Source organism: Anoplopoma fimbria, chromosome 14 (assembly GCF_027596085.1).
Source record: "Anoplopoma fimbria isolate UVic2021 breed Golden Eagle Sablefish chromosome 14, Afim_UVic_2022, whole genome shotgun sequence".
Classification (NCBI taxonomy): Eukaryota; Metazoa; Chordata; class Actinopteri; order Perciformes; family Anoplopomatidae; genus Anoplopoma; species Anoplopoma fimbria.
Window position 1 is genome coordinate 19,265,614 of NC_072462.1, and position 26,541 is coordinate 19,292,154.

The 26,541-nt window shown below is 42.4% G+C and overlaps 1 protein-coding gene across 1 annotated transcript in view; it reads left to right on the forward strand.

Moving 5' to 3' along the window:
* LOC129102065 (poly [ADP-ribose] polymerase tankyrase-1-like) overlaps nt 1-26,541 on the forward strand; it is a 73,758-nt gene that overhangs the window by 16,870 nt on the left and 30,347 nt on the right. Inside the window, 2 exon segments of the mRNA XM_054612007.1 lie at nt 12,991-13,027; nt 15,721-15,796. Coding sequence (XP_054467982.1) covers nt 12,991-13,027; nt 15,721-15,796 — 113 coding nt within the window.

Below are 26,541 nucleotides of genomic sequence, written 5' to 3' on the forward strand. Positions count from 1 at the left end.
GCATCTTTGTTATAAAACTCTCATAGCTTTGTTTGTTTTTGTCTCAAACAGGAAACAAACTACGTTATACAAAGCAATATAGGTTTTATTGAAAGAACAACACCTGCAGAAGAATAACAATCTCTATTTACTTCAGCTTCAGGCTGGATAACATAATGAGAGACAGCTGTGCGGTTTGAACTTTGAGCAACTTTCCTCATTGCAAGTATGGCAAGGTGTGAAGTTCCATATTGTGTTGAGAGTGGAACTTTCACAGCTAAATACATCACATGAAACATGGCAGTAGTCGATGCTGGATTTTAAGTAACAACATTAAGGTACCAATCATACACCCGGCGCAAAGCTCTGCACAGCGCGACTGTCCATGCTATTATCTGACGGAGACAGTTGTCATTTTGACGCCCAGTTCCCACTCTGCCTAAGTACTATGTAGCTGCTCCAATGGGCGTGTTGGTCTTTAAATGAGCTATGGTCAGGTGCATTGTTGGCCCTTTGCTATCTTGAGGCAGCAGAAAGTGATTTAGCCATTAACCAACAAAAGCCTGGTCTTAGGCGCAGTATTTACTCCTACTTTCACACATTATTCAGATAGGAAGGTGTGCCTACATAGGCGGCGTCCCAACACGCTTACACTCAGTTTGTTAGACACACAGTGACGCCCAGCAGCGCTACTCAGTAAGAATTTTTATTTTCTGCATTTGCTGCTATGCAGTCAAATAGAGTTGTTGATCGGACAGAGGATTGGGAGACAATGGAGGCTGAGGGTCTGCTGCTCCCTTACATGGTCTGCTTAAACACTTTCACTTGGCTCACAGGCAGATATGTTTTCTCAGCAGAAAAAAACCGCTCTCGCTTCTTTTAGATAGCAATGTGCCAGGTGCAGGCGCTTTAGGCTTTTAAAGGGAATGAGAGGTGACACTCTGATTGGTTTCATTCATGTTACACCCAAAACACACCTATGTTTAATTAAGAGACTAAATGCAACCCCTTTGGCCCTATCACCTTACTTTGCGCAAACATTATGTGCCATTTACTTACTAAAAGTGGATTTGGAACTGGCCCTAGATGCACTTGCACGATGCACTTTAGTCTTCCAGAAGTAAAAAAAAAAATACCTTGTTCACTGTTGGTACACGAGGTGTTTTGTTCTCTTGCTGCACAGAGGTGTCAGTTCAAGTCAGATACTTTGTGTTCTGAATTTAAATTGAGAAGAAAACCACGTCCACATTGTACAGCATCATCTGGCACCACAGATTAGCCAATAGGAGAAGGGTATTCATGTCTTTGCTACATGGACGTTTGAAATGTCTTTCTGTAAGCCCGTAGCTTAGGACAGTAAATAAAGAAGAGAAGAATTTATTGTTGCTGCATAATAAAAAGGAGAGAGAGGGAAACACTGAATGAGATAAATAGCGACGAGAACACAGAGAGTGAGAAACAGAGTCCATTAGCTGCTATTAATTTCCTCTGATTGGTATTCACAGACTAGCTGCTTCTGAGCCTCAGAGAGATCAATTCTGCACTCTGGAGCTCAGTCAACACACATACACACACACACGTACACACACACACACACACACACACACACACACGCACAAACACACTTTCTCATTCCTTTGGCCTCTCTTGATTTAATGTGTCTTTAACACATTCCTTTCGGATGTGAACAAATCAGCCTAATTTCAGTTGCACTATGTGTCATGTTGCTGGTTGCTTTAGGTTAAGTGCCAAACACATGGCAGGATAGCCAGATTTGCATCCAGGATGAGGTGTCACAGTCCATGAGTTGTCGGTGTCTTTTATGAGGTGTTGTTGCCCCTTTGATACGAAAGATATGGAAGATTATCTCCTTTTAATTGCTGGCCTTGTCTGGTATGTGCCCTGCATTAGCAAACGTCCTTTATATTCATAAAATTTATTCATGCATTCATTGGAAAAAGGCTTTAATAGACAACAATATTCAGTATCATTAATTTACTAATGCATTGGCCAAAATCAAATAACTATAAAATTGACGCCCTTTTCTTCTCATCATTTATCATGATAATTAAAATATATGGTGTATTCGGAAGCTTCTATTGAGGTTTTTTGAATGAAGCTTTAAGATAAGATAAGATAAGATAAGATAATCCTTTATTAGTCCCGCAGCGGGGAAATTTGCAGGCTTACAGCAGCATAGAGTTAAAGTGCACACAAGAGACATAGTAAAGAAAGACAAGATAAAAATAAAATGAAAAATGAAAAATAAAAAATAAAAATAAAAAACAAGTATTATAAATAAGCAATAAAAACAGTAGAAAAACACAATAACTGAAATATAATATTTACAGACAGAAAAAAAAACTATATTAACTATTATTGCACAGTGTTTTTATTGTCATGTGTCATGTGGTCTGCTGGGAGCAGAGCTGGTTGTGCAGCCTGACAGCAGCAGGAAGGAAGGACCTGCGGTACCTCTCCTTCACACACCGGGGGTGAAGCAGCCGGTGGCTGAAGGAGCTGCACAGAGCTGCCAGGGTGTCCTGCATGGGGTGAGAGGTGTTGTTCATCAGGGATGACAGCTTGGCCATCACCCTCCTGTCTCCCACCACCTCCACCGTATCCAATGGACACCCCAGCACACTGCTGGCCTTCCTGACAAGCTTGTTGAGTCTCTTCTTGTCTGCTGCTGAGATGCTGCTGCTCCAGCAGACCACTGCATAAAAGATGGCTGATGCCACCACGGAGTTGAAAAAGGTCTTCAGGAGTGCTCCCTGCACTCCAAAGGACCTCAGTCTCCTCAGCAGATAGAGTCTGCTCTGACCCACAAATGTCTGTTGTCATGTTGTATTACATCTAGCTACATCTAACTGTAAAGGATGGAATCCCTGTTGATACAACATCTAATAATGACGCTGGTGGGTTTACATTGGGGTTAGTTAAAAGGGCGGTGAGTTGGTATCGGACGCCGAGGGGCACTGAGGGAGTGAGGACGGTTTGTTCATGCCACTGGAAAGATGGCATTTTCTCTTTTCTTTTCTCTTTTCATTCTTTTTGATGCAAACTGTGTTGCTCAGTAAGGGTTAGAAAGTGCAATATCTTTGTGACCTTTTACCACACTGCTGCTATTAGACAGGTGAGTAGGTCCAGGAGTCTCCTTTTGGTCAAAACACTGGTGCGTAAGATGTACGGTTCAGTCTTTAGATTAGTGGATTTCTTTCTTGTCAAAAGTTTGGTTAAATCCATGCATGAAAGCATATAACTCTCATTTATAAGATAAATGGGAGTTATATGCTGTCATTTTGTTCTCCATTACCTTTCCTTAATGAATCCTATTACTTTTACTGAAGCATTGACCTAGTTGCCTCATGGAAATCAATTAACTCATCTTATTTATTCTGTGAAGCATGTTTGCACATTTTCAGTTTTATTGGTAAATCAATTTCCTGGATTGAACAAACAAAGCATCAGTCTCACTTTAACAATATGAGTTGTCAAAGTTGGCCTCGCACTTCGGATTTCAAACTTGGGAACTTGGAAACTGTGTTGAACAGAACTTGACGTCGGAGACAGGATTTTCATATGCCGACAATATTTGCTGTTTGAGTGGAAAACATTGTCACTCCGGTTAGCTTCAGATTTGACAGTTACAGTATGTCTTCCCCAGGTGGTTTACGTTTTCAGCTCGGTGTCCAGCTGTATCTCGGATCTGGCTTTGTCTCCGTTCTGTCACGACGGCAGAGTGTGGAGAGCTTGAAGAGGCTGAGTGAACAATTGCAGAATTAAACAAGATTGAACACTGGAGTTTTTTGTCAAGAATCCCTCTTGTTATCTTGTCATAGTTAGCTTTTCGTCCTCAGGAATGAGCTACAGACGGCATTAATAGGCTGTCAGTGACATAGAAACTACGGCTACAAGGACGTGCTCAACTGAGATGGAGAGAAAAAATGAAACTCTAGAGAATAACATCACTTTCAATTGTCCTGCTATGTTACAGTGCAGATGCTCATTTCTCTTACTCTCTTTGTTATCATTTTGCGAATATGTTTGCTACTTTAGTTGCACTTTTAATTTATGGGTTTCCCTGTCACAACTAAATCAATATAGGTTATTTATTTGAGTTTAAACGTTCATTGGCTGGATCATTTCTGACTGAAACTCTGTGTCACAATCATCGACTTGCAAATGCCTCCCAAACAGCAACTGACTGGACTACTGACAGCAGTGTCACGGACAACACCATGTGTCAGTGCTCATCCGCATTTATGAAGTGCCTAGGCTGCCATTGATTACTGCAGAAAATTGCCTTACTTGAAACCAGAATCTTTGCACTGGAGAAGACTTTGCAGCTCCCAATGCCTCCCACCGGTGATTTGATCTCCACTGGGACAGTTAAATGTCTTCCCAAAGGTGAAGTCTTGGATTGTCTTGGTGCAAAACTTAAAGACAAATGCAAGACTTTGCTCCCGCGCAGGGCAACATTTACGGCTTCTGCTGAGCCAACTTCAACTTCATCTGGCGGACGGCCAGAGGCAGACATTACCAAAGACCACGGTCACCCCTGACAGTAAAACTAGAAAAACATGTTTGAACTGTTCATAAATCTCAATGAGACAGAAATATTGATGGATGCTGATAAGAATGGACAAGGGAGTGTTATAAAAACTATGTGCCAACAGGAAAAGGCAAGTATGGGAATGAAGCAAAGGAGGAAGAAACATCTAAAGCCAAAGATCAATTATGTAACTTTTGTTGTGGGAGATGCTATCGGAGATATAAGTGGTAAGAAAAATGAAAACACACTGATACCAAGGTGTCAATCACATTATTCTACACGTGGGGGCCAGCGATGTTTGCAGAGAGCAATCAGAACTGCTTAAGATTGATTTCATTGAACTGTTAAATGGCCCTGACAAAATGGACGCCCAGTTGTTTCGTAGTAGACCACCGCCAACGGTCCACAGAGAATTAACAGGTTCAGCTGACTTTTATCACTGAATACATGGCCCAGTGTTAGGTTGAGCAGTAAGCTCTTTGCTAGTCATATTAGCATTTCACACGTTCTTTTTGGCTGGCAGGTAGGGGGGCGGGGCTTATCAATTAACGCGGTGAGCCCCGTTTAACTCAGGCCATGACAGATTAACGCCTATTACCTCCAGAATTACTCAGTTTTGGATCAACAACGACAAAATCTTGAGAGACGCTGGCTCTCCACTTGGACTGTTTACCTGCGTTCAACCAAAGCGTGCTCGAACGTGATTGGTCAACACTACTCGGACTACAAACGATAACCGCAACTCAATCTTGTCCCGTTGCCTACAGATCCCTCTACACAAACAGATCTGAAGTTTTAGTGCTGACGGTCCATTATGGTTAAGCCTGCTCCACCCATCGGCCAGGCATAATATGATGCACCCTCACACACAGCGGCCGGGGCTCCAGGAACACAAAACTGCACAGCCTCTATGTCAACGTGCTGACAACCAGCTCATGTATCACTCTTCCAATTCCTCATCTCGTCACTCCACTGCCTCACCCCCTTTTTGCGATTCACTGTCGAAATGGAAGAGCTTTTTTCCCCCCCTTCCCCTTATGTTAAGCACTTTGATCAAATTCGCTCTACAAATACACTTGCCTTTCCATGGCTTGCCTTTTGTACACTATCCTGTTGTCTTGTCATAACTGTTACTAGTACAAATATATTTTTTAGCATCTCCTGGAATCCATTAGGGCTTGTGTCGTCCCCGTCCCCCCCGCACTCCTTTTAGAAGCTAGCACTGCTGAACAGAAGCTTTGTGAAGCGTTTGTCCCCGCACCTTCTGTTGCTGCCTGACTCGTGGAAAAACACTTTTGAAGCGTGGTGTACTTTGACAGTAATTGCGTTTGTGTATGTGTTTCCATTAAAACTCTATTCCCCGCCATGCTGTGTGTTAAAAGGCGTGCTGTCAGCAAGCACTTCCACTCTTTTGTGAATCAAGAGAAAAAGAAAATTGTTGCTTTGAAGTGAGGTCCGTGGTGGGCAGGCAGATTTAACATAGCAGAAAATTAGCTGGCTCTCTCTCTCTCTCTCTCTCTCTCTCTCTCTCTCTCTCTCTCTCTCTCTCTCTCTCTCTCTCTCTTTCACAAGGGCCAGCGAAAGAGTGATGAGAGATTTAAGAGAACAAGGGAGAGGGGACTGGAAACAGAGAGAGCGAGAGAGTCGAACAATGATGGGAGGGAAAGGACGAGGAGAGAGAGAGAGAGAGACAGACTGAGTCGGAGGGAAGGAGCAAGGGGAAAGGAAGAAAGTGGATTAGATGTCGAAGAAGGGAACAAATACATAGAGTGAAAGCGATTTGAAGGTGAAAAAAGATGAAGATGCTTACTGACTTGGGTGACAGACAGAACAGAGAGATGGATTGATGCAACATCATGTGTATGCCAAGAAACTGAAGGAGCTGTGATCGGTGTGTACGTTAACAGCCCAATCATGAAGACAAAGAACCGCTGGAGCTGCTCTCAAGGCTTCGGCCTGCTAATGCAGCTGAGGCAAAGGCAATCTAGCACCTGTGTGCACCTTTGAGTGCCTGTAGGTGTGTGTGGGGGAGAGAGAGAGAGAGGAAATGTGAATTCCTGTGTCTGCGAGGTCAAGTGTGTAGCTTTCCTCCCCTTATCGGAGACACGCTCATTGATTACCGTGATGACTGCTGTTCGATTGGTTCCCAGTGATGAATGAACCCCTGGCCCTATTTCTAAAATGACCCAGCAAGAGACGCAAAATTAAGTGTTTGTGTGTGTGTGTGTGTGTGTGTGTGTGTGTGTGTGTGTGTGTGTGTGTGTGTGTGTGTGTGTGTGTGTGTGTGTGTGTGTGTGTGTGTGTGTGTGTGTGTGTGTGTGTGTGTGTGTGTGTGTGTGTGTTTGTGTTTGTTTCTGTTTCCTCACCCCATTCAGGACATTTTCCTGCAGCTGAAAAATTGCCTCGTTTTCCACACGGCTGCACGGCTCCACGACCCGGAGTGAGTTAGCGAGGGCAGTCGGCCACTGTGCAAGAGTAGACAGACAGAATTTGGTTAATGAAGTCAAATACCAGTTAGGAAACAGCTACTGACCTGTATGTCCTGGATGCAGAAATCTTCCAGAAAAGGGAAAGAATCGGATGGATTAAAAATACACACCTAAAGCCGGGGCTAACACTTGCTTTGTAGCCTAGTTTGCCTTGCTGGAATTAAAAAATCTTAACACTTTAACAAGTGGTTCTTATAGATCATTGAGAGATACAAAATGAATGGCTAAAATAAGTTCTTTATCCTCAATAAATGTCCATATGTTTAAAGACATTTGAGTAGTAAGATTAGCTATCCATTTGTAAGGGGGAAAAAAAACATAAAAATATTGAATAACCATAAAATATAGACGTATCCATTGCTATGATCGGTTTTCATTATATGACATGAGTCATTGTGTAGAGCAGGCTGTGTGCTCGGCCGACTACTGAGGATCAGATGTAGTGGAGGGAGCTGATTGCAGTCTGTTTGTTTTTTTCCTCCTCTGTTGTTGCGTGACTCCTGTTTGTGTGCCTCACTCAGTACAGCTGCAATATGATCTAATCTTATCAATATTTATTTGTACGCAGCTAACTTTGTTGTGTTTTTTTTTCTTGTTGTTGCTCCTGAGAGGAGGAGGAGGAGGAGGAGGAGAAGTAGGAGTGGTTGCTCCAACCTCCTTCCTGTCCTTTTGTATCTGTTTAACGAACAGTGAAGGGAATCCATTCTGATGGGTTGTGCCTTTTTTTTTTCTTTTTCGCAGGCATGCAAACTGCTTTCCTGATACCATCGTGAATTAGCATTTTGTTTTTGTTTTTTAATCGTTATCCAGGAAGGCCCTCTCGCAGCCCTCGGGGGCAGTGCTGCTCTAGCTGTTAGAGACAGAAGCTGAGGGAAAGAAAAGTTTAAAATCAAAGGATGTTAAATCCCGAACACCGACGGAGCCCCCGAGTAGCGCACTGTTTTGGATATTGCGTAGGGAGGAAGTTGGAGTTTGAGATGGATTGTGTCCCTTGTGCCAATTAAAAAACCAACATTTTCCAGCAAAGCAAGATCCAGAATCCTCCCTGGCAAAGTGACTCCAAATACATGGCAGTGCTGTTCTTGGCGACAAAAACACTTTCCAGAAAAGGTCAAAACAAGGGCATATATAACAACCCACAATCTATGTGTATGGAGTCAATAAAAACTTGTCTATAAACCTAATTATGTTCGTATGTATTTAGTGTGTGTGTTCTAAGTGACGAGGACAACAACAACGCTTTTATTTTGGTAATTTCTGGTCAATTGAAATAAGTTCAGTACACACACATCACTATGTGCAGCGACTCCTTCTTCCATTAACAATATCGCTTTATATTCAATAACCACAAATTCAAGGAGGACCAAACTAATTTCAAAGCTGCTTGAATACATCGCCCCCTGAAGATAAGACGTTATTTATTCAAACGAATGAGTCATTTTCACAGTAATTGTGAAGAAATTTTCAATTGGCCAAGAATGAGCGCAATACTATTCACAGTTTAAATAATAGCCATTTGGACTGACCACTCAAGGTCACAGACGGATACACACACTGATATTGTATCATGAGTTTTGAGAGGTGTATACCGACCAAAAACGTCCAGATTCTTACGTTTACAGAACCGAGAGTGAAAGAGGATGGAGTGGGTGGACACAACAACACACAGTTAATCTGTCTTTGTCTGCACCGTGTGAAGCAATTAATCACACCGTGTAAGTGGTGAGAGTGTGTGAAGTACACCGAGTCAGCCAGCGAAAAAGGGCCCAAACAAACACCCTCTTTTATAATTTCCGCACACCTTCCCCCCCCGATTGGTCTCAGTGCGCGAAGGTCCGCCTCAGCAGTTGCGACCTTGCTGAGGTTATAAGTGGATCGCTCCACTCCTGACTCGGAGCCAGTTGTTGTATAACAGCGGATAAACTGCTACTACGATAAATGATATTTGATTTAAACACACACCAACTCGCACACGCACACACGCACACACACACACACACAGAAGCAGACAGCTGGGCACTGAGGCGACTCATGGTCCAGTCAGCATCAGTCAGCGTCATCTGGGCTTGTACAGCCACTTAGTGCGCACACACCGACACAGACACACCGACACACACACACACACACACACACACACACACACAGAGAACACTAGGTCCTTGCTGCATGGTCAAGATATATATAGCAGTATTACTGTTTGACATTGACTTGCACTCACCTGTGACCGACCCTTGAAACACACCCTTGCACTTACATACACATGCATGTACACACACACACACACACACACACACACACACACACACACACACACACACACACACACACACACACACACACACACACACACACACAGAGCCATGTTTATGCAAAGGAATACATGCTTGCAAGCATACAACAATTGGAATTCAAACAGTGATCTCCGATGTCCACAGCACTCTGCCAAGGTAGTGACACACACACACACACACACACACACACACACACACACACACACACACACACACACACACACACATACACACTTACATATACACTCTCACACACAAACTCACATAATATCATCATTCAGGAGGCAGCTAGCCTGGTCCGAGCTTTAACCTGTCCTTGTCTCTTCTGTTTGGAGTCAGCAGGATTGTCGACACTACACAGACACACACACACACACACACACACACACACACACACACACACACACACACACACACACACACACACACACGCAGTCAGACTCGGATGTGTTCATACATACTTAAATACAAACATCCTCCTCTGTCTTATGCCACACAGCCGCATTAAGCTGTTGGGATAAGTTAATCTAAGTTGATTCAGTTTCTCACCGTCTCCTTCGTGCGGTTCTTTTCATCTCTCTCTGTGTCACTGCCAACATTACGCCACTTTAACAAGCTGGCCAGGTAGCGGATGTGTGAACACATCATTTTGTTCTGGCAGCAGCAGGTCCAATGATGTGATATGGACATGTCACAAGGACATTATAAATGACTATGTCTCCTTGTTAATTGTTTTCCATCCATTAAAGGACCATACGCTTGAATGACATGCTGCAGAATTTACATCTTTAGCGACTCCTGGTGGTAATGAAGCAGAGTTTTTTTTTGATTATTAAGTCAAATTTCAGCCAGATTTTAATAAAGATTTGTGTGTCACAGTTCTCAACATTGTTCTGTATGTGAGAAAATACTGCTTAGTCCCTCTTGTTAGTTGGTTTTCTCATCCGTTTCTTTTTCAAATGCATGATTATTATGTTTTGATTTGGCGTGGGAAGTGTAGTCGAGCAAAGTGGCAGCAGATTAATAGCCATGCTAACCCGTCCTTGGTTTGTGTGTGTGTGTGTGTGTGTGTGTGTGTGTGTGTGTGTGTGTGTGTGTGTGTGTGTGTGTGTGTGTGTGTGTGTGTGTGTGTGTGTGTGTGTGTGTGTGTGTGTGTGTGTGTGTGTGTGTGTGTGTGAGAGAACGAGAGAAACTAATTAAAACTGCTGAGTCACAATCACTTTAGCTCTCAAAGCATGAATAATATTGGAAGCAAACTGCGGTCGAGCAAAAAGTATATCTCGTATTGCCTTCACTTCATTTACACAGTACGCACGACAGCAGACTCAGCTGAACAGAATGATATAGAGCATGTTTTTGTTCAGGTGTAAGTTTCACTCTGATTGAATTGGGAGACCGAGTCGCTCCCTTCCTGTCATTAGTCACAAATCATGAAATAAATCTCTCCCTTTTAGATTTTTTTTTATTTTTTTATTTTTTTTAGACTTCAAGTGGAGGTGGGAAACTGTGGGATTGAACTCACTTAAAATATTTTGTTGTTGTTTAAAAAGCCACTTCTGCACAGAGAGTTGCATATCCGTGGTGACCTCACCCACTCTGGCTGTGAAAGATATCCAAAAGCTTAAAAGCTCGATTTTCAAACCAATGAAGTTCAAAGTGTTATGACATGTTGAAAGTTTCAAGGAAGTTTAAGGTGGGGATTTGAGCATTCCTCCAATCTCTTTCCTATTTTCTCTACGAGGAAAAAAATCTATATGAAAAGTATTTGTTTGTGATGATACAGTATACAGTCGCTTTAAGGGCCGTGACTGTCGGGTGTGTAGTGGAAAACGATTGTCTCAGTACATTAATTGGTTTGGAAAAGTACATCATCTAATTTAGCGTCTTGATCTGTCTCTGTACGTTTCTCTCGTCTCTCTTTGTATTCATATTTTTTTCTACCCCCCCCCCCCCTTGTCTCCCCCTTTCTTCTTCCCCTGACTGTTCCGCCTTAGCCTCCCTAACACCAATTATACTGTGTCAAATCCATGCATGTCAGTTTCCAGATCCCTAATCATCCCTTCTCTCTTTCATCTGCAAATCCTTTGTTCCTCCCTCCTCCCCCCCGTCCCCTTCCCTGTAACCTTTCTTCTGCGCTCCTCACCCTACCCCACCCCTCTGTCAGCGACGCACATGCACAGCCCGTCTTCCTCATCCTCTTTCCATTTATCTGTATCGCATTTGCTTATCCATCTTCCTTTTATTTATTTTTTATTTTTTTTATGTCCTATTTCAATTGTTTTACCTTTCTCTTTCTCTCTGGTCTCTATCACAGATGAACTGCTTTGAGTAAATGTGCTGGAAACTTGAATATATTGCTTTTCATCTACAAATAAGCCCTTAAGGCACTCTTCAGTAAAAGTTGCACAGGTAGTCTTACTAGGTTGGACCTTGTCTCGCTGCTTTTAATTTACTCAACCCAGATTTTAAAAAAATGGCGGCTCTCAAAACTACACTTGACACACTTCATACACAATGGCGTACAGGTGACGGAGGCAGGGAGAGGATCTGATGGATGACGTTATTGACTTGCATTATGGGGAAGTGTGGGATCCAGTTTTTTTGGAGCTTGACCCCCTTTAGGGACAAAAAAAGAGTCTTTTCCGCCTCTGTTGCTTCATTTATTTTTTTAATCTACTTTGAGACCGGCCTTTTTATACCAGTAATGACACAGAAAATACACTGGAGAGAGCAGATCTTTCAGCTCTCAGGTTGTTATAATTATATATCAGTTCTAAATGCATAACAAAACGTATTGTTATACAATTCATATTACATTTTATTTTAGAATCTACAATTGGCAGTCTTTTTTTAATAGATAGTCCATATGATGGTCAAATGGTGCGCCCCCTAATGACGTCTTATCCTTAAATCCTACAAGCCATCACTTAAACAGAATGTTAAAGGTTCAATGTCTGAGAAGAGACCCCCCCCCCCGTTTCCCAAGCAGAAGAGACACATGTGTGAAGGTGTGTGTGTGTGTGTGTGTGTGTGTGTGTGTGTGTACATTGTGACTGTAGTTACAGGGGGCAGGGCTAAGAGAGGGAGAGAGAGAGATAGGGCGAGGGAGGTAGGGGGAGGGGTTTGTTTATTTCTGTTGTGATTTTTTTTTTTATGGTAACTGCGCCCTGAGCCCACAGGAGGAATAAAAAAAAAAAAAAAAAAAAAAGCAGGCAGACAGAGAGGGTGAGAGTAAGACGGGGACGTAGATGATGGAGAACGAGGGAAGATGGTTAGCAGCATGAGCGGCGGCCGGGAGACGGGGAACAACGCGGCAGAGGAGGAGGAGGAGGAGGGGGAGGGATGGACGGACGCACGGACGGGTAGAGGCAGAGCGTGTGTCGGTCCGCCGCTCGCTGCCCCAGACAATGAACACGCTGTGGTCGCTGCCGGCAACGCATCGCCACGGCAACCGGAGCCAGAGGGGTGCGCACAGAGCGAGAATGGGAGAGAAAGAGAGGAGGAGGAGGAGGAGGAGGATGAGAGAGAGAGGGTGTCTCTTCTTCCCCCCCGATGGATAGATCCTTCCTCTGTGTGTGTCTTTACAAGTGTGTGTGGCTGGTCATGTGTGTGTGCGTGTGGTCTGTGTGTGTTGGTGGCCAGTTGTCTGACACTATGATCTTCTGCAACCATCTAGGTGAATACAAGAAGGATGAGCTGCTGGAGGCGGCGAGGTGAGTACCAGACTTTGCATGCTCTTTGTTTTGGTTTTTTTCTCCCCCCCTCCTGTTTTCACACCTTATTATGCCTTTTCCTGCTTGGTGACATCCTTTTCATGTGTTTCTTCCCCTGCTTCCTTGTTCACATGCTCAGTTCTTTGGCTCCCTCTCATCTCTTAATTCCACGCTTACTTTCTTCTCTGCTCCTCTACAGTTTCTGCTTTCTTTCCCTTTTCCTCCTATCTTCATTGTGGTCCTTTTACCCCTTTACTGTCCTCCTCTGTCAACGTTTCTTCTCGTTTCCTCCTCATGTTTTCACGATTTTCCTCTCGCTTTCTCTTTTGTTCTTGTTTCTATGTTTGTCATTCTTCCCTATTCTCACTTCTTTGTTACCTCCTCTTCCTCTCCTCTTTGATCCAATTGTGTTTTCTGTTTCCGGTCCTTGTTTGTTTTTATCCCCCCCTTTCCTCTTGTTTCCTCTCCTCTCTTCATCCTTCATGTCTTCATTTCCGGTCTTTTCCCTCGTTTCCTCCTCTGGATTCCTTCTCTTTTCTCTTGTTTTCTGCCCTTTTCTTCTTTCTTGGTTTTGATTTATTTATTTTCCTCATCCTTCCCCTCTCCCGCCCCCGCCACCTCCTTTTCTTATCTTGTTTCCTTTTCTTTCCTTTATTTTCTTCTCCCTCTGTTTCTTCATCTCTTTGGCTTTCTTCTCCTTTGTTTGTATTCCATCATTTGCTGCCGCCTTCGATTTCCCTTTCAACTTGCATTTCTGTGCGTCAAATGGTTTATTACTTGCTCCTTCTTTCCCTCCATCACAGCCACTACCACACACACACACACGCACACTCACGCACGCACACACACGCACACTCAGCTCTTACAGTAGTCATGTTTTTCAGATCTAGAGAACATGTGGGCCAGGGACACTTGGCATGTTATGGTTGCAGGCAGTGCATGTGGGCACAGCGTTTGTGTGTGCTGTGTGTGTGTGCGTGTGTGTGTGTGTGTGTGTGTGCTTGTGTGTGTGCTGTGTGTGTGTGTGCTCGTGTGTGTTTTAGTCTATTGCATGAGGAAATGGCAGAGCTTTCATTTGGGATTGTGTGTGGGTGGCTGAGCGCTCAATGCCTCAGCAGCCTCTCTCCCTCTCTCTCTCTCTTTCTCTCTCACACCACTCTTTTTCTCTCTCCCAGAGACACACACAAATACACTCACAGTCACAAACACACACACACAGGGAAGCAGCTGGCTTAGCATAGCAGTACCCCAGTGCATTATGGGGTCAGCAGGCTGTTTAAGTGTGAACTGTGAACTCAGTGTGCCTCTATCACAGATGAGCCGCTGCCTGGCTCATCCCCAATGTCGTTTTTCAGAAGAAGTTTATTTATTTTTTTACTTTTTTTAATGCTGTTGGGTCAAATAACTCCCACACGTGGCTTATAGGATATTGTTGTTTTTTGCACTTTGTTTTTTCCCCGTTTTATTTCTGGCACAGATATCATCCTTACACAGTGGTGTAGAAACAGAGAAGAGCATGTGCACAGCGAGCCTGCCTCTCAGCAAAGGTCGCAATCTGCTGCTGAGTGCTTCCCCTTTATTTGACAAACATGAGAATGCCATCAAAATGATTCTCGTTAAGAAATCACACAAACTTATTTCCCAAAATGCTGACCTATGCCTTCATTTCTTGGGTTATTGGTTTTTACGCTGATTCATATAGTTAGTTGACTAGAAGATGCCAAGTTGTGCTGTCCACACATCGTTTAAACAGACAAGCAGATTTAAACACACACATACCACGAGTGTCCTTCTTCCCTGTTAAATCCCCAAGATGTTGTTTGCATGGAAATGAAGGCTCCCTTGTGTGAGGCTACCAGCAGCAGGATGCAGGGGGTGGTGGTGGTGGTGGGGGGGGGTAAATGAAACGGGGGAACTAAAAGGAAGAGGCTGAGCAGAGGACGGTAGTTAAAGTGGAGAAGAAGAGAGGGAGTGTAAAGGTGGTCAGCTTAGATGAGAAGGTAGTGAGAGGGTCAAAGGGGTAAGAGAGCAGCAGATAATGGTCGTTGGAGGAAAATCATGAAGAGTCAGAGGAGAGATGGGGAGGATGTGTCTCTTTTGGTCAGTGAGTGAAAGAAATAGAAACAAAAAAGAATGAAGGAGAGGCCCAACCAACCAACCAACGCCCCAAAAAACGGAAAAAACAAAAGGAAAAGGAGAGAAGGAGAGGAAGGGAACATAGGAGAATAGAAGAATAATCCCTTTCTTTCCATCTGACAGCTTCTTCCTTTACGGCTGTCACGGGGATGATGGTTGGACTGGCCGCTGCCTTGGCAACACTCTCCTGGTGGTCACTCAATGCCAGGGCAGTGAGCCTAGGAACCAGGAAGCACAGCTCAACAACATAAACACAATCTTAACCCCACTGCTGCTAAGCTAAATGGCTTTCTCTAACAGATTTGTTTAGCTTGTTGCGGTTACAAGAAAACACACACACACACGCACACACACTTCGATCCATCCCCCCAAAACATTCCTCTATGTCAGTCTGTTTTCTGCAGATGAAATTCTTCCTCATTCTTATCTCGCTCCTCCTCATTTTTCTCCCCCACACTCTCCTTGGCGAGGAACAGTGCTAATCCTCCATGGCGTCGGATGTTTTCTATCTAATGTGTGTGTTTGTTTGTGTGTGTGTGTGTGTGTGTGTTTTGCAGGAGTGGAAACGAGGAGAAGCTAATGGCCTTGCTCACTCCGCTCAACGTCAACTGCCACGCCAGCGACGGCCGCAAGGTAAGAGGAAAGGAAAGAGTGCGCACGCAAAAAAACCCAAAAACATTCCTATGTGGGACTGAACCTCAGGAAAGTCATCAGGTTGACAAAACCAACTGCTTTCGAGGTTTTGTTTTTTAACAATTTAAAATTTTTAACCAGGAAAGTGAAACAACTGCTGTTATTGGCAGCTGTGGGGCTCCGTTGTATCAAATATTCAGCGTGCTCTCAGACATTAGTGGACTTGCTTGGTTGTTGAAATGAATAGATGTAGACAGTGAATACATTAGCATTCACTCTGAACTGATACCAAACATTTATGACAGCATATAGTAGATTGTTACACAAAGATTTGTTGTTTATGTCCTGCTTTTTCAGTTGATTAAAGAACATATGAAAGGTGCAGATGTTCTCATTTAGTACATTTGTATTTGCTTTTTGGCAGTACCTGTGGTTCCCATGAAATCGTTTCTTCAGGTTAATTAGTTTTGAATTGTGATAGGAGCTGAAGCTTCTTTGTATTCAACACAGAGACGAGTCTACACAGAGATGTGTCTTACATATATTTTTTTCCCACGTCAGTGAATTATTGTGACTCAGAGCTTATTGACATTTTAGTGAACCTGAACTCTATTAACATACACAATCATGATAAGCAACTGCTCATCCAGACTTGTGTTGAGCCCGACGCCTCCGAGAGCAGCGCTGGGCTGTGAGGCAACGTGGGCATAGGCGCCGCAGACTGAATTGGAGGTCACGTGACCCAAACAGACTGTTTTTTCATATACACAGTAATCACAAAAGGAGCGTAAAATGAAGAATACATTTTTCTAAGCGTTACAAACACTCTGAAGTCACGCTTCGTCTTATTACTATTTGAGACTTCGGGTATAATGAAAATAAAATAAATAAAGCAAAGTTTCTAGTTTCTCTGAATCTCTTGTGCACGTCACCTCTGCGTTACATGTGTATTCTATTTCTAATTATCTATATGTTAAGCTATCTTGACAAGAACCAAACATTCGAGTTAAACAGTCAGATAATGTTTCGCTTGGGAGTGATTGTGGTGTTATTAAATTGCAGAGTGAGACTTGAAGGCTTGGAAAATAAACGGGGGAAGCTGCTGTATTACACCCTGTTTGCTTGATATAAATTATTATGTGAGCATGGCATCGGCTCATGTTCCTCAGGGAGCCCCGAGTCTCCGGTTGAGCCCTGCTGGGTCACAGCAGTCTGGCTTATCGTGACTAATTAGTCCCTGGGATGAATGAGTGCACATCCCAGCTTTAGTTGGAGAGAAACTCCCTGCAGTCCTCCATATCACTGTTTTTCAAACCTGACATAAGTGAAGACTGCTACCGACTAGACCTGCAACGATTAATTAACTAATCGATTGGTCAATCCACAGAAAAACAAACTAACACATTTTCACGCAAAATGGCAGAAAATTATATTCTCAGTTTCTCAAATATGGAATATTTCAGACATCACCTTGGACTCTGAGAAATAGGGATGGAATGGACATTTTTCACTAATTTCTGGTATTTTAAAACAATGAATCAATTCATCTTAAAGATATTTACCAGATTAATCGTTAGTTGCAGCCCTACGGCTGAGAGCCAGGTGATTTATTTATCTGAAAGATTTGATTGGTGAGAGATAATTTTTCAGAAAACAGAAAATTGCTGTTATTTATCGGTCACTAAAGCAGAACCCCTATATTTTATAAGTTGCTATGACAACTACTGGGAACAGCAGGGAGCCAAATGGAGCTTCCCCCCCCCCCCCTTACTACTGGTAATGTCATATAAATGCTATAACAGCCTCGAGGAGGCTCTTTCCTATAATCATGGGTACTTGAGTGTTGATGATGCTCAGCTGCAGCTTGTATCCATCATATCACTGTCATACCCATAATTGTGAGAGAACATCCTCTGGCTATTATCTGTGCAGGTGGCCTGCTGAGGGCTTTCATACTACGAGGGGGAACGCCATGTTATTTGAAATTCTTTGGAAAAGCAGGGGACAAACACAAGAGATTATTGAAATGTAATGGTTCATTAGTAGATGAATGCAACCAACCAGGCGTCCAGTAAAAGCTGTTCTCTGATGTATTCTGAAATGACCTCTCCTGAACAATCTGTATGTGCAATACTCTTTCATTGCTCAGACTCAAAGCACTCATGCACAGTAGATGGAATATATTTCCACGCCAGTGCAGTTTTATTTTATTTTTTAATTCATCTCATTTATTGGGTTATGGGGATTTATATTCCCACTGCTAATAGACATTATTCAGTGAGTGTAGTGCAATAGCCTTATATATTAGATGCTTGCCATTCTTGTCCTTTGACTAAATCCACTAATGGAATTCAGTCTGCTGGCAAATATGAGTGTGCAACCATTAACAGCTTTTATTTAGATTCAGTTCAGACTTAGTTTGACCTTTTTTTTTTTATTAAATTTTTTTTTTTTGAAGGCAGGGTTCAAATAAAAAGCAACTTTTATTATCTGATTACTTTATTTACATGGCATAAGTATGATGATATTAGGTATATTTTATAGTGTGTCGTGTGTTAACAAAGAGAAGCAAGCAATTTAGACAATTTCTTGTGACAAAGACATGGGCCTTTGATGACTACGAATATAAGTAACAGAGCATTACATAAACAGATAATAACTAACTATTGTGAAATAGAATAAGAAGTGATTGAGAATGAGACAAATAGCATGACACGGTAACATTTTCTGGATTAAATTCATACAAACATTCTAAATATGACACATCAAGCATCACTCAGACCACAGACCACACACACACACACACACACACACACACACACACACACACACACACACACACACACACACACACACACACACACACACACACAGAGGCAAATTGTTAAGACGACACTAATGATAATCATGGACAAAACCGAGTTTGTATCCCAATGATTGGTAATAATAATGTTTCTCTTTAAATCGAATAAGAGCCCCTTACTCTCTCTCTCTCTCTCTCTCTCTCCTCCTCCTCTCTCTCTCTCTCCTCCTCCTCTGTTTCATTTTAATTAGAAGTGGCACAGGCTCTCCGTCTCCCCTCTTCTGGCATGCAGTCGCATACCAACACAAATCTGAAGCATTAATGTTGATTGCAAATGGCTCTCGGCTGAATTAACAAAAAAATCTGCTTGTACACACACACACACACACACACACACACACACACACACACACACACACACACACACACACACACACACACACACACACACACACACACACACACACACACAGGACTCACATGAGAAGAGAGAAGAGAGCAAACAAGATGGAGAGAGATACTGTGTGACCAAAAGTATGTGGACACCCCTGTAGCTTTGGTCTGGAAGGGTTTGGGCTTGGCCCCGTAGTTCCAGTTAAGGGAACCCTGAATGCTGAAGCAGAAAAAAAATAGTTTGGGGAAGGTGCTGTTCCCTGTTCCAATGAGATAATGCCTTCAGAGCAAGGTCCATTAAGAGATTGGTTTTTCTAGTTTGTCTGGAACATGTAGCGGCATGGGGCGGCTGTGGCGTAGTGGAGAGCAAGGTAGTTCTCCAATCAGAGGGTCGGTCAAGACAGTCTGTGTCCTTGGGCAAGACACTTAACCCCAAGTTGCTCCCGAAGGCTTGCCATCGGTGTGGACTGGATGTTGCATGAATGTTAGTTAGAGTCTGATGGTGGCACCTTGCATGGTAGCCTGTCATCAGTGTGTGAATGGGTGAATGATATGTAATATACTACTGACTGTAAGTCGCTTTGGATAAAAGCGTCTGCTAAATGACTGTAATGTAATGTAATGTAATGTAGTGTTGGACACGTATGTCACATATGGCTGTTCTGTATCTAGCCTTTGTCTGGAACGGTTTCCTCCACACAGTAAGAGCTTTTTGTTCTTATTGCAGTGCACTATATATTATTACACTATACAGCACAGGCAACAGCAGTATAACGTGTATGTACGAGTGTGTATGTTTGTGTGTTTGTGTGTGTGTGTGCGTGTGTGTGTGCGTGTGTGTGTGCGTGTGAGCACTCAGATGATTGAGGGCCCATCAGAGTGGGATATTATTAACACAGCTGAGTGGAGAGCGTTATCAAGCTGCCTCTATTGAAACCTACCGCTTACTCCCCACACACACACACACACACACACACACACACACACACACACACACACACACACACACACACACACACACACACACACACACACACACACACACACACACACACACACACACACACACACACACTTGCTCCTGCAGACATTGCTGCCTCAGGAAAAAAGCCTGTGCTTTCTGATTACCCAAAAAACCTGTGCTTTCTGATTACCCAATGCACACACACACACACACACAGGCCATATAGTCTCATTTGTTTTTTCCCCTCTTTCTTAATATTCAACTTTCCCTTCTTATATGCCTCACTCACATATACGCTTCCAGCACCTCTAACCTCTGACTGACATCATATTTCAGATCTTCAGAGAACATATTTCATGTTCTGGACTCCGATGAGCTCCTCATGTTGTGAATGCGTGTCTGCCTTTGTTTTTGTGTGCTGTATCTGTATCTTACCAGTGAGAATCATTGCACCCACTCGCGTCCTACCTGGCACGGACTTCAAAGACGCAGGCAAGGAGAGAGAGAGAGAGAGAGAGAGTTTCATTGAAGCCTTGTTTAAATGTTGATTATGGGAGCTTATCCTGCTGAGACCGACGGTGTTTATCATCCATCCCTCCATATAGTGAGAAAACATGTATCTCTTAAAGTGAACTCTTCAGGACTAGAACACAGTGGATATTTGATTTTAAGAAATCTGTTTGTGATCCACAGTTTACGTGACAGCAATGTTATGAGGGAAAGTAGCAAAGCAGCTGCAAACGTTTGTAAGGTCGGCTGTTTCCTGAGCTTTTACACCACAATTGAATGAGGGTTTTTCATTTCATTGCTGACATCTCTGTATTACAAATGTGCCGACATGCCTAGAAAACTCCCCCTCAGATCAGAGTTTAGGCCGTCGTAGATCTTGTCTTGCTGAAGTTGGCTCTTGTTTACACATCCACACGAACACAACAGGAATGATGAATGATTTTTCACGGCCATGTCGGTGTGTGTATAAATGTAACCTGATGCCCTGTCTGAGAGAGATGTTAGACATCTGCTCCGTTGGAACAAATATTAGAAATATCCAGAAGCAAATCAGGTGACGGATGACAAACAGAGAAGATATAATAACCTTGTGTCATTGACAAATGTAACCTCTTGCTTTCATGCAGGCCCATTGTATGTTGTTGTTTTGGGGGAGATTTATGAAGCTGCAGCTCTTTGGTACGAAGGGAGTTTATCAGGAATAATCAGCCGTCACAAGTTGTGTTTAAACCGTTAAATTAAGAAATACGATGAATTTATATCATTCTAAAAACGTCTAATGTAGTTTAAAAGAATGTTTAGTTGTGATTAATAGTTCATCTCACTTACGATAAAATGTCCTGCAGGGTCGGTTAATTTGTTAACTCTTCATGGGGCAGGAGGTTGACTTTACATTATTATTTATGTTTTGCAGCTGAAAATTCCCACTTTGTTTAATTACAATAATAACAGTAATCTGAAAATGATAGAGAATATGATACGGGTAGTTTTTACATCACAAATAAACATGTATCTGTCATAAACAATAGCTCATTGGCTAAAATACACACCAACTATCAGTCTGGTCCTTGAACATAATAACGTGGAACGTTTTTATTCCACCTATAATGCACAAGTGATGCGTTTGAGCTATGAGGTCTTTAACTGATTGGCACCTGTCAGCAGATACATAAAAACATAAAAAAAATATATAGAACTGTCATGTCCGTCTGAGATTGAAAGTTAGAAAGACGCTTTCTGTTGCTTTCAAAGTGTTTTCCAGAAGTAACTCTCTGAGCTGCTCAGCTTTAGAATTTTCGTGGAGCCCTCAGCTCCTCGGAAAAAAGTCAGTGTTTATAGCTGAGAGGCTGAGCAGACAGACAGGTGATTGTGTGTGTGTGTGTGTGTGTGTGTGTGTGTGTGTGTGTGTGTGTGTGTGTGTGTGTGTGTGTGTGTGTGTGTGTGTGTGTGTGTGTGTGTGTGTGTGTGTGTGTCTGGCTGTGTGAGTGAGCACGGGGAGCATAGGATGTGAAGACTAGCTGAAGGTTATTTATCTTCCAAGCTGTTGGCAGGGCTGAGCTGTCAGCGCCTTATTTTGTGTGTGTGTGTGCGTGTGTCAGTTTAAGGAATGGCACACAGATTTGCTAATATGTTTATTGATCCAGACATCCGACACTACTCACCTTGTTAGCGAGGCCACCTGCTGAAGTGCAGCCCTGACCTGAGTACTAAGGCGGCTCCTAGAGTCAAGGACAAATTAAAGATTTGTTCCGCAGTTTGTTAAAAGGTTTTGTAACTTATCCTCTTTTTTTTATCCCCTAAGACATTGCGTAACAAGAAGAGCTTTTTTAATTAAATTAATCAGTGCACTGCTTGGGGGCTGGTGGTCCAGTGTCTTTTCAACAGAGGCCTATCGAGAGATGTTGGAGAAAAATAGTCTAGTTTCAAATTTGTTTTTGTTCTACTTATCTGAGCATTTGGGCACAGAACGACTATGGATTTATTCAAGTAATAAATCCGAGGACATTGTTTGGATGGGTTAGGAAATTTTTTCTCTTCACAGCACAATATGTTCATCACCCCAAAGTCCATTTTCTGAAAATAATGTGTAAATGAAAACAGACGGATTCATTCGCTAAAATTCACATCGCTGCACTTCTGGTTTCCACACCGATAGTGAGAAGAAGGTACATAAATATTGAATCTGTTCAGAGACAGATGGCTATTTATTTCAGCCACTTTGCTTAATGATTCTTACTTTGTTTAAAAGGTTCTGTACAATCTATTTCCTTGCCGTAATATATGGTATTATCAATTTAAAGGGAGACTACTGGCAGAATAGTTTCTTGTTTTAAATTTTAAGCAAAAAAAAGACAAAGAAAGTACAATAAGCAGTGTGTTTAACTTTAAACAGACTAGTGTATTAATTTACAGGTTCATAGGGTAAAAAGGAAATTGGTCCTGCAGGGCAAAGTTAAGAAATAACATCAGAGCTTCCTACACACACACACACACACACACACACACACACACACACACACACACACACACACACACACACACACACACACACACACACACACACACACACACACACACACACACACACACACACTGTACACTAAATAAAATGGTCCAAATGTGGCCGTTCACCCTCCCAGATAGATCATGTCTCATTGCTATGGCAACTGCTGACAGCTAGCAGTCACCGTTGTCATGGGAACAGCTTGACAGGCTCGTAAAGAGAATAGGAAGACTGAGAGGGAAAGGGAGGATGTAAGAGAGGTTAAAGAAAAATGGAAACATCACAAAGAAGGGGACTGACACAGCGGCAGATTACACCCCCGTATGTTTTTATACACTTTGTTGAATCTAAATGTGTGAGCGATATCTGCGATAGTCCGACTTATTCTTCATGCCGTTTTTGAGACGATTCTGTTTGCCGTTAAATGACCAAGTAAGAAAAATCTATGACGTGGGGCGACATCGCAGCTACCAGTCAGATGGATAGTGTTTCTATGGAGGGGGAAGGGATACATATAAATAAGACAAATGCTACCAAGGGAAGTCAGACAGAAAGATTAGTTTTTTTTTCCCATCTTGGCTTTAAAATGCCTTCCGCATCTCTCCTCGCTTCCTTCATTTTCCTCCCATATTTGTCTCATTCATCTCCCCCCCCACACACACACACACACACACACACATCCACAGAAAGGCTCTTAGGTGATTAAAACATAACAAAATGGTTTCTTTATTTTTTTTTATTGCTATTGTTCACTTTCAGCGAGTCACTGTCAGTGCCGATTCCCTCTCTTTGAAATATCATTTTCTCGGTTTTTCACTTTCAGGGGATCAAATTTCATTATGTTCCAAAGCACTTCAAGGATAGAAACACCAAGAGTAGAAGACTTGATACAAAAATGAACATAATACGGTTTAACTATAGACACTCCAACTGACAACATTGGCATCCATAGAGAATAGAACCAACACTTTGAAATTGCATGAAACTTGTTTATGTTTCTCTTTAAGTGTACTTGATCATTTGTAGTATCACTTGCATTCCAAATGCTTGTATATCTGAATAACCCAATTTATCCTGACAATAACAGTATATGGCATGCATAGCTAAAACATGTGCTGTAAGCTCAGAGTGCTCTCGTTCTCACATCTCTCTGCATCTTGAATACATATTTAATTTGTCATTTCATGGTCATAAATTACTATTACCTGTCATAAACGGCCCAATCCACATCCTCTAAACTTGCAGCACTGGCATCAGCAGAAATATCATGCTCGTGTAAACACAGGGACATTTAAAGATCCCGGTTTTTGCTCACTGTAGCGCTGCTGCACTTTCTTTAAAGAGCATTCGTTAAAATCAATTTTTCAATTTTTTCCCTTCTCCGCCATCTGAAGGGTTGCTATGTGACCTTTCAAATAGTAAAACTACTGGGGGAAAAAATCGTAGCGTCGTAATTTCAGTGAACCAGAAAAAAAAAAAACGCTGCAGTGGAGGAAAGTTGGAGGATGTTGAATGCATTATGACCAGAAAGATGATACATGGGTGATACTTTTTCACTATTCGTGGTTTATGGCTGCTGAGGTCAGAGCAGAGTATCATAATAAAACTTTCAGCTGGAGCTGCTTTTATCTGACTAGAATCGAAATAGGCTGTAGAATGCAATACAAGTGTCTCTCTCTCTCTCTCTCTCTCTCTCTCTCTCTCTCTCTCTCTCTCTCTCTCTCTCTCTCACTCTCTCTCTCTCACACTCAAACATGCATGTACCCACTGCTCTCACAGGGATGACAGATTGAGGAGGTGGAGCTTAAACCTAGTCTGACCCTGGCAACAACATCATAGTGATGCAACAGTACATGCACACAGAACATGCACGTGTGTGTGTATGTGTGTTTGTGTGACGCCTTACTGATGACTCACTTGTAGCTAGGTTTAAGGAGGTTTATTAGTATGTAAATGTGCTGAAGACCCGATCACTGGTTTTACACGCTGTGTTTTTTTTTTCTGTTTATTTATATCCACAGTTTGCAAGAACAAGTACACAGAGCGACACCGCATTTAAAATGAGGATGATGACTTACTGTGTACCATGTCTTGCTCCCTTCAAATGCTGCTGTCACATCCTGTAAATACGAGTGTACCATCTGTCCACCCAGCTCAGCCTCACCGCCTTGCTGCTGCTGCTTCTCATCTGAACTCAGAGATCAGCAAAGATGATCTATTTTTCAAGATCTCCTCTGACATCTGGCCAGTACAACACTAAGCAGGAGATTGGCTCAAAGCGAAAGGGTCCTTGGAGATACATTTTCACTTTTAAGTCTGATAAAAAAAAACAAAAAAAAAACCTGTTTTGATGAAAGAAAAAAAGTTGAACCTTTCCCTTAATTGATAACAGTTCCAGTGTCCTGTCTGCGTAAACCTTTAAAACCACTCTGCATAATTCACAAAATAGGCAGCAATTAGTGAAAACATGATCATTTTTTTAAAGTCTTCAAGTTAGGGCAGCTCCACTTTGCGAACCAGCGCTTTGTAAACATTATTCTTTAATGTTGCCATGGTTTTGCATCATGGCTTATGAAATAATGTTGTAGCCTGAGAAATCTTTTAAATTACATTTTTTATAAGTGACCTGTGAATTACCTTGTTATTGGCTTTTTATAAGAAAGATCTTGATCACCAACACCAGTGTTCAGGTCTTTTAACTGCGCAGTTGCATTTCTGAATGCTACCGACATCGAAGGATTTTTGTGGTGTTTTTGTTTTGGTGATTATTCAGCTTGCATTTTTTGACGTCATTAACACCTAACATCCCAAAATAGGCTGAAAAGTTGTCTACTAACATCCGATTTGCTCAGCTCAGATTGATGCACTGTTTTGGGGTTTCAGTTGGTTTGATAGATGCAGATGGTGCTGGCTGAACGTGCCACCGTCATCCCACCAACATCTGCATTTCGTTGACAGCATCACAACTGCTGGTCTTCTCTCTGCACCTCCGCTTTATTTCCGTCATGACCTGTGTTCATCTTTCAGAGCACTAATGTTGCTGTCATCAGAATCACTTGCTTTGCGATGACATGACCGTATGCATGATGTTGAGGAATTTTTGCACTTCTAGAGATGTTCATACCAGATCCCAGGGGGACAATGGTGCTAAAAGGAGTCGAGCGTTGTTACCTCATTGACCATCGGCTGGCCAGACAAGTGTAGCTTGTTCATCTCACATGATGATGTTAAAGACAGAGCTGTTGGGACAGATTTTGTCACCCAATGGAAGAGGAGTATAGATGAGCCGACCCCTTCCCACAAACCTCCATCGGGGGGAAAACATGCGAAAATGTATTTATGTATTTATTTACTTCCATGTCATTACTTAATGGTAATTAGATGGAATATAACAATCCATACATGCGTAAGTTATTGTTTTTAAGAGGAAGGATGAAGCCCTTTTTCCACACGTGAAGTTCACACAAATTCTTCCTCGTTACACTGCTGGCTTACTATTTGTAAAATCTCCATACAGGATTGTTATTCTTAAAGAAACATACCACGACAAACTTCCTTAATATCATTCCGTT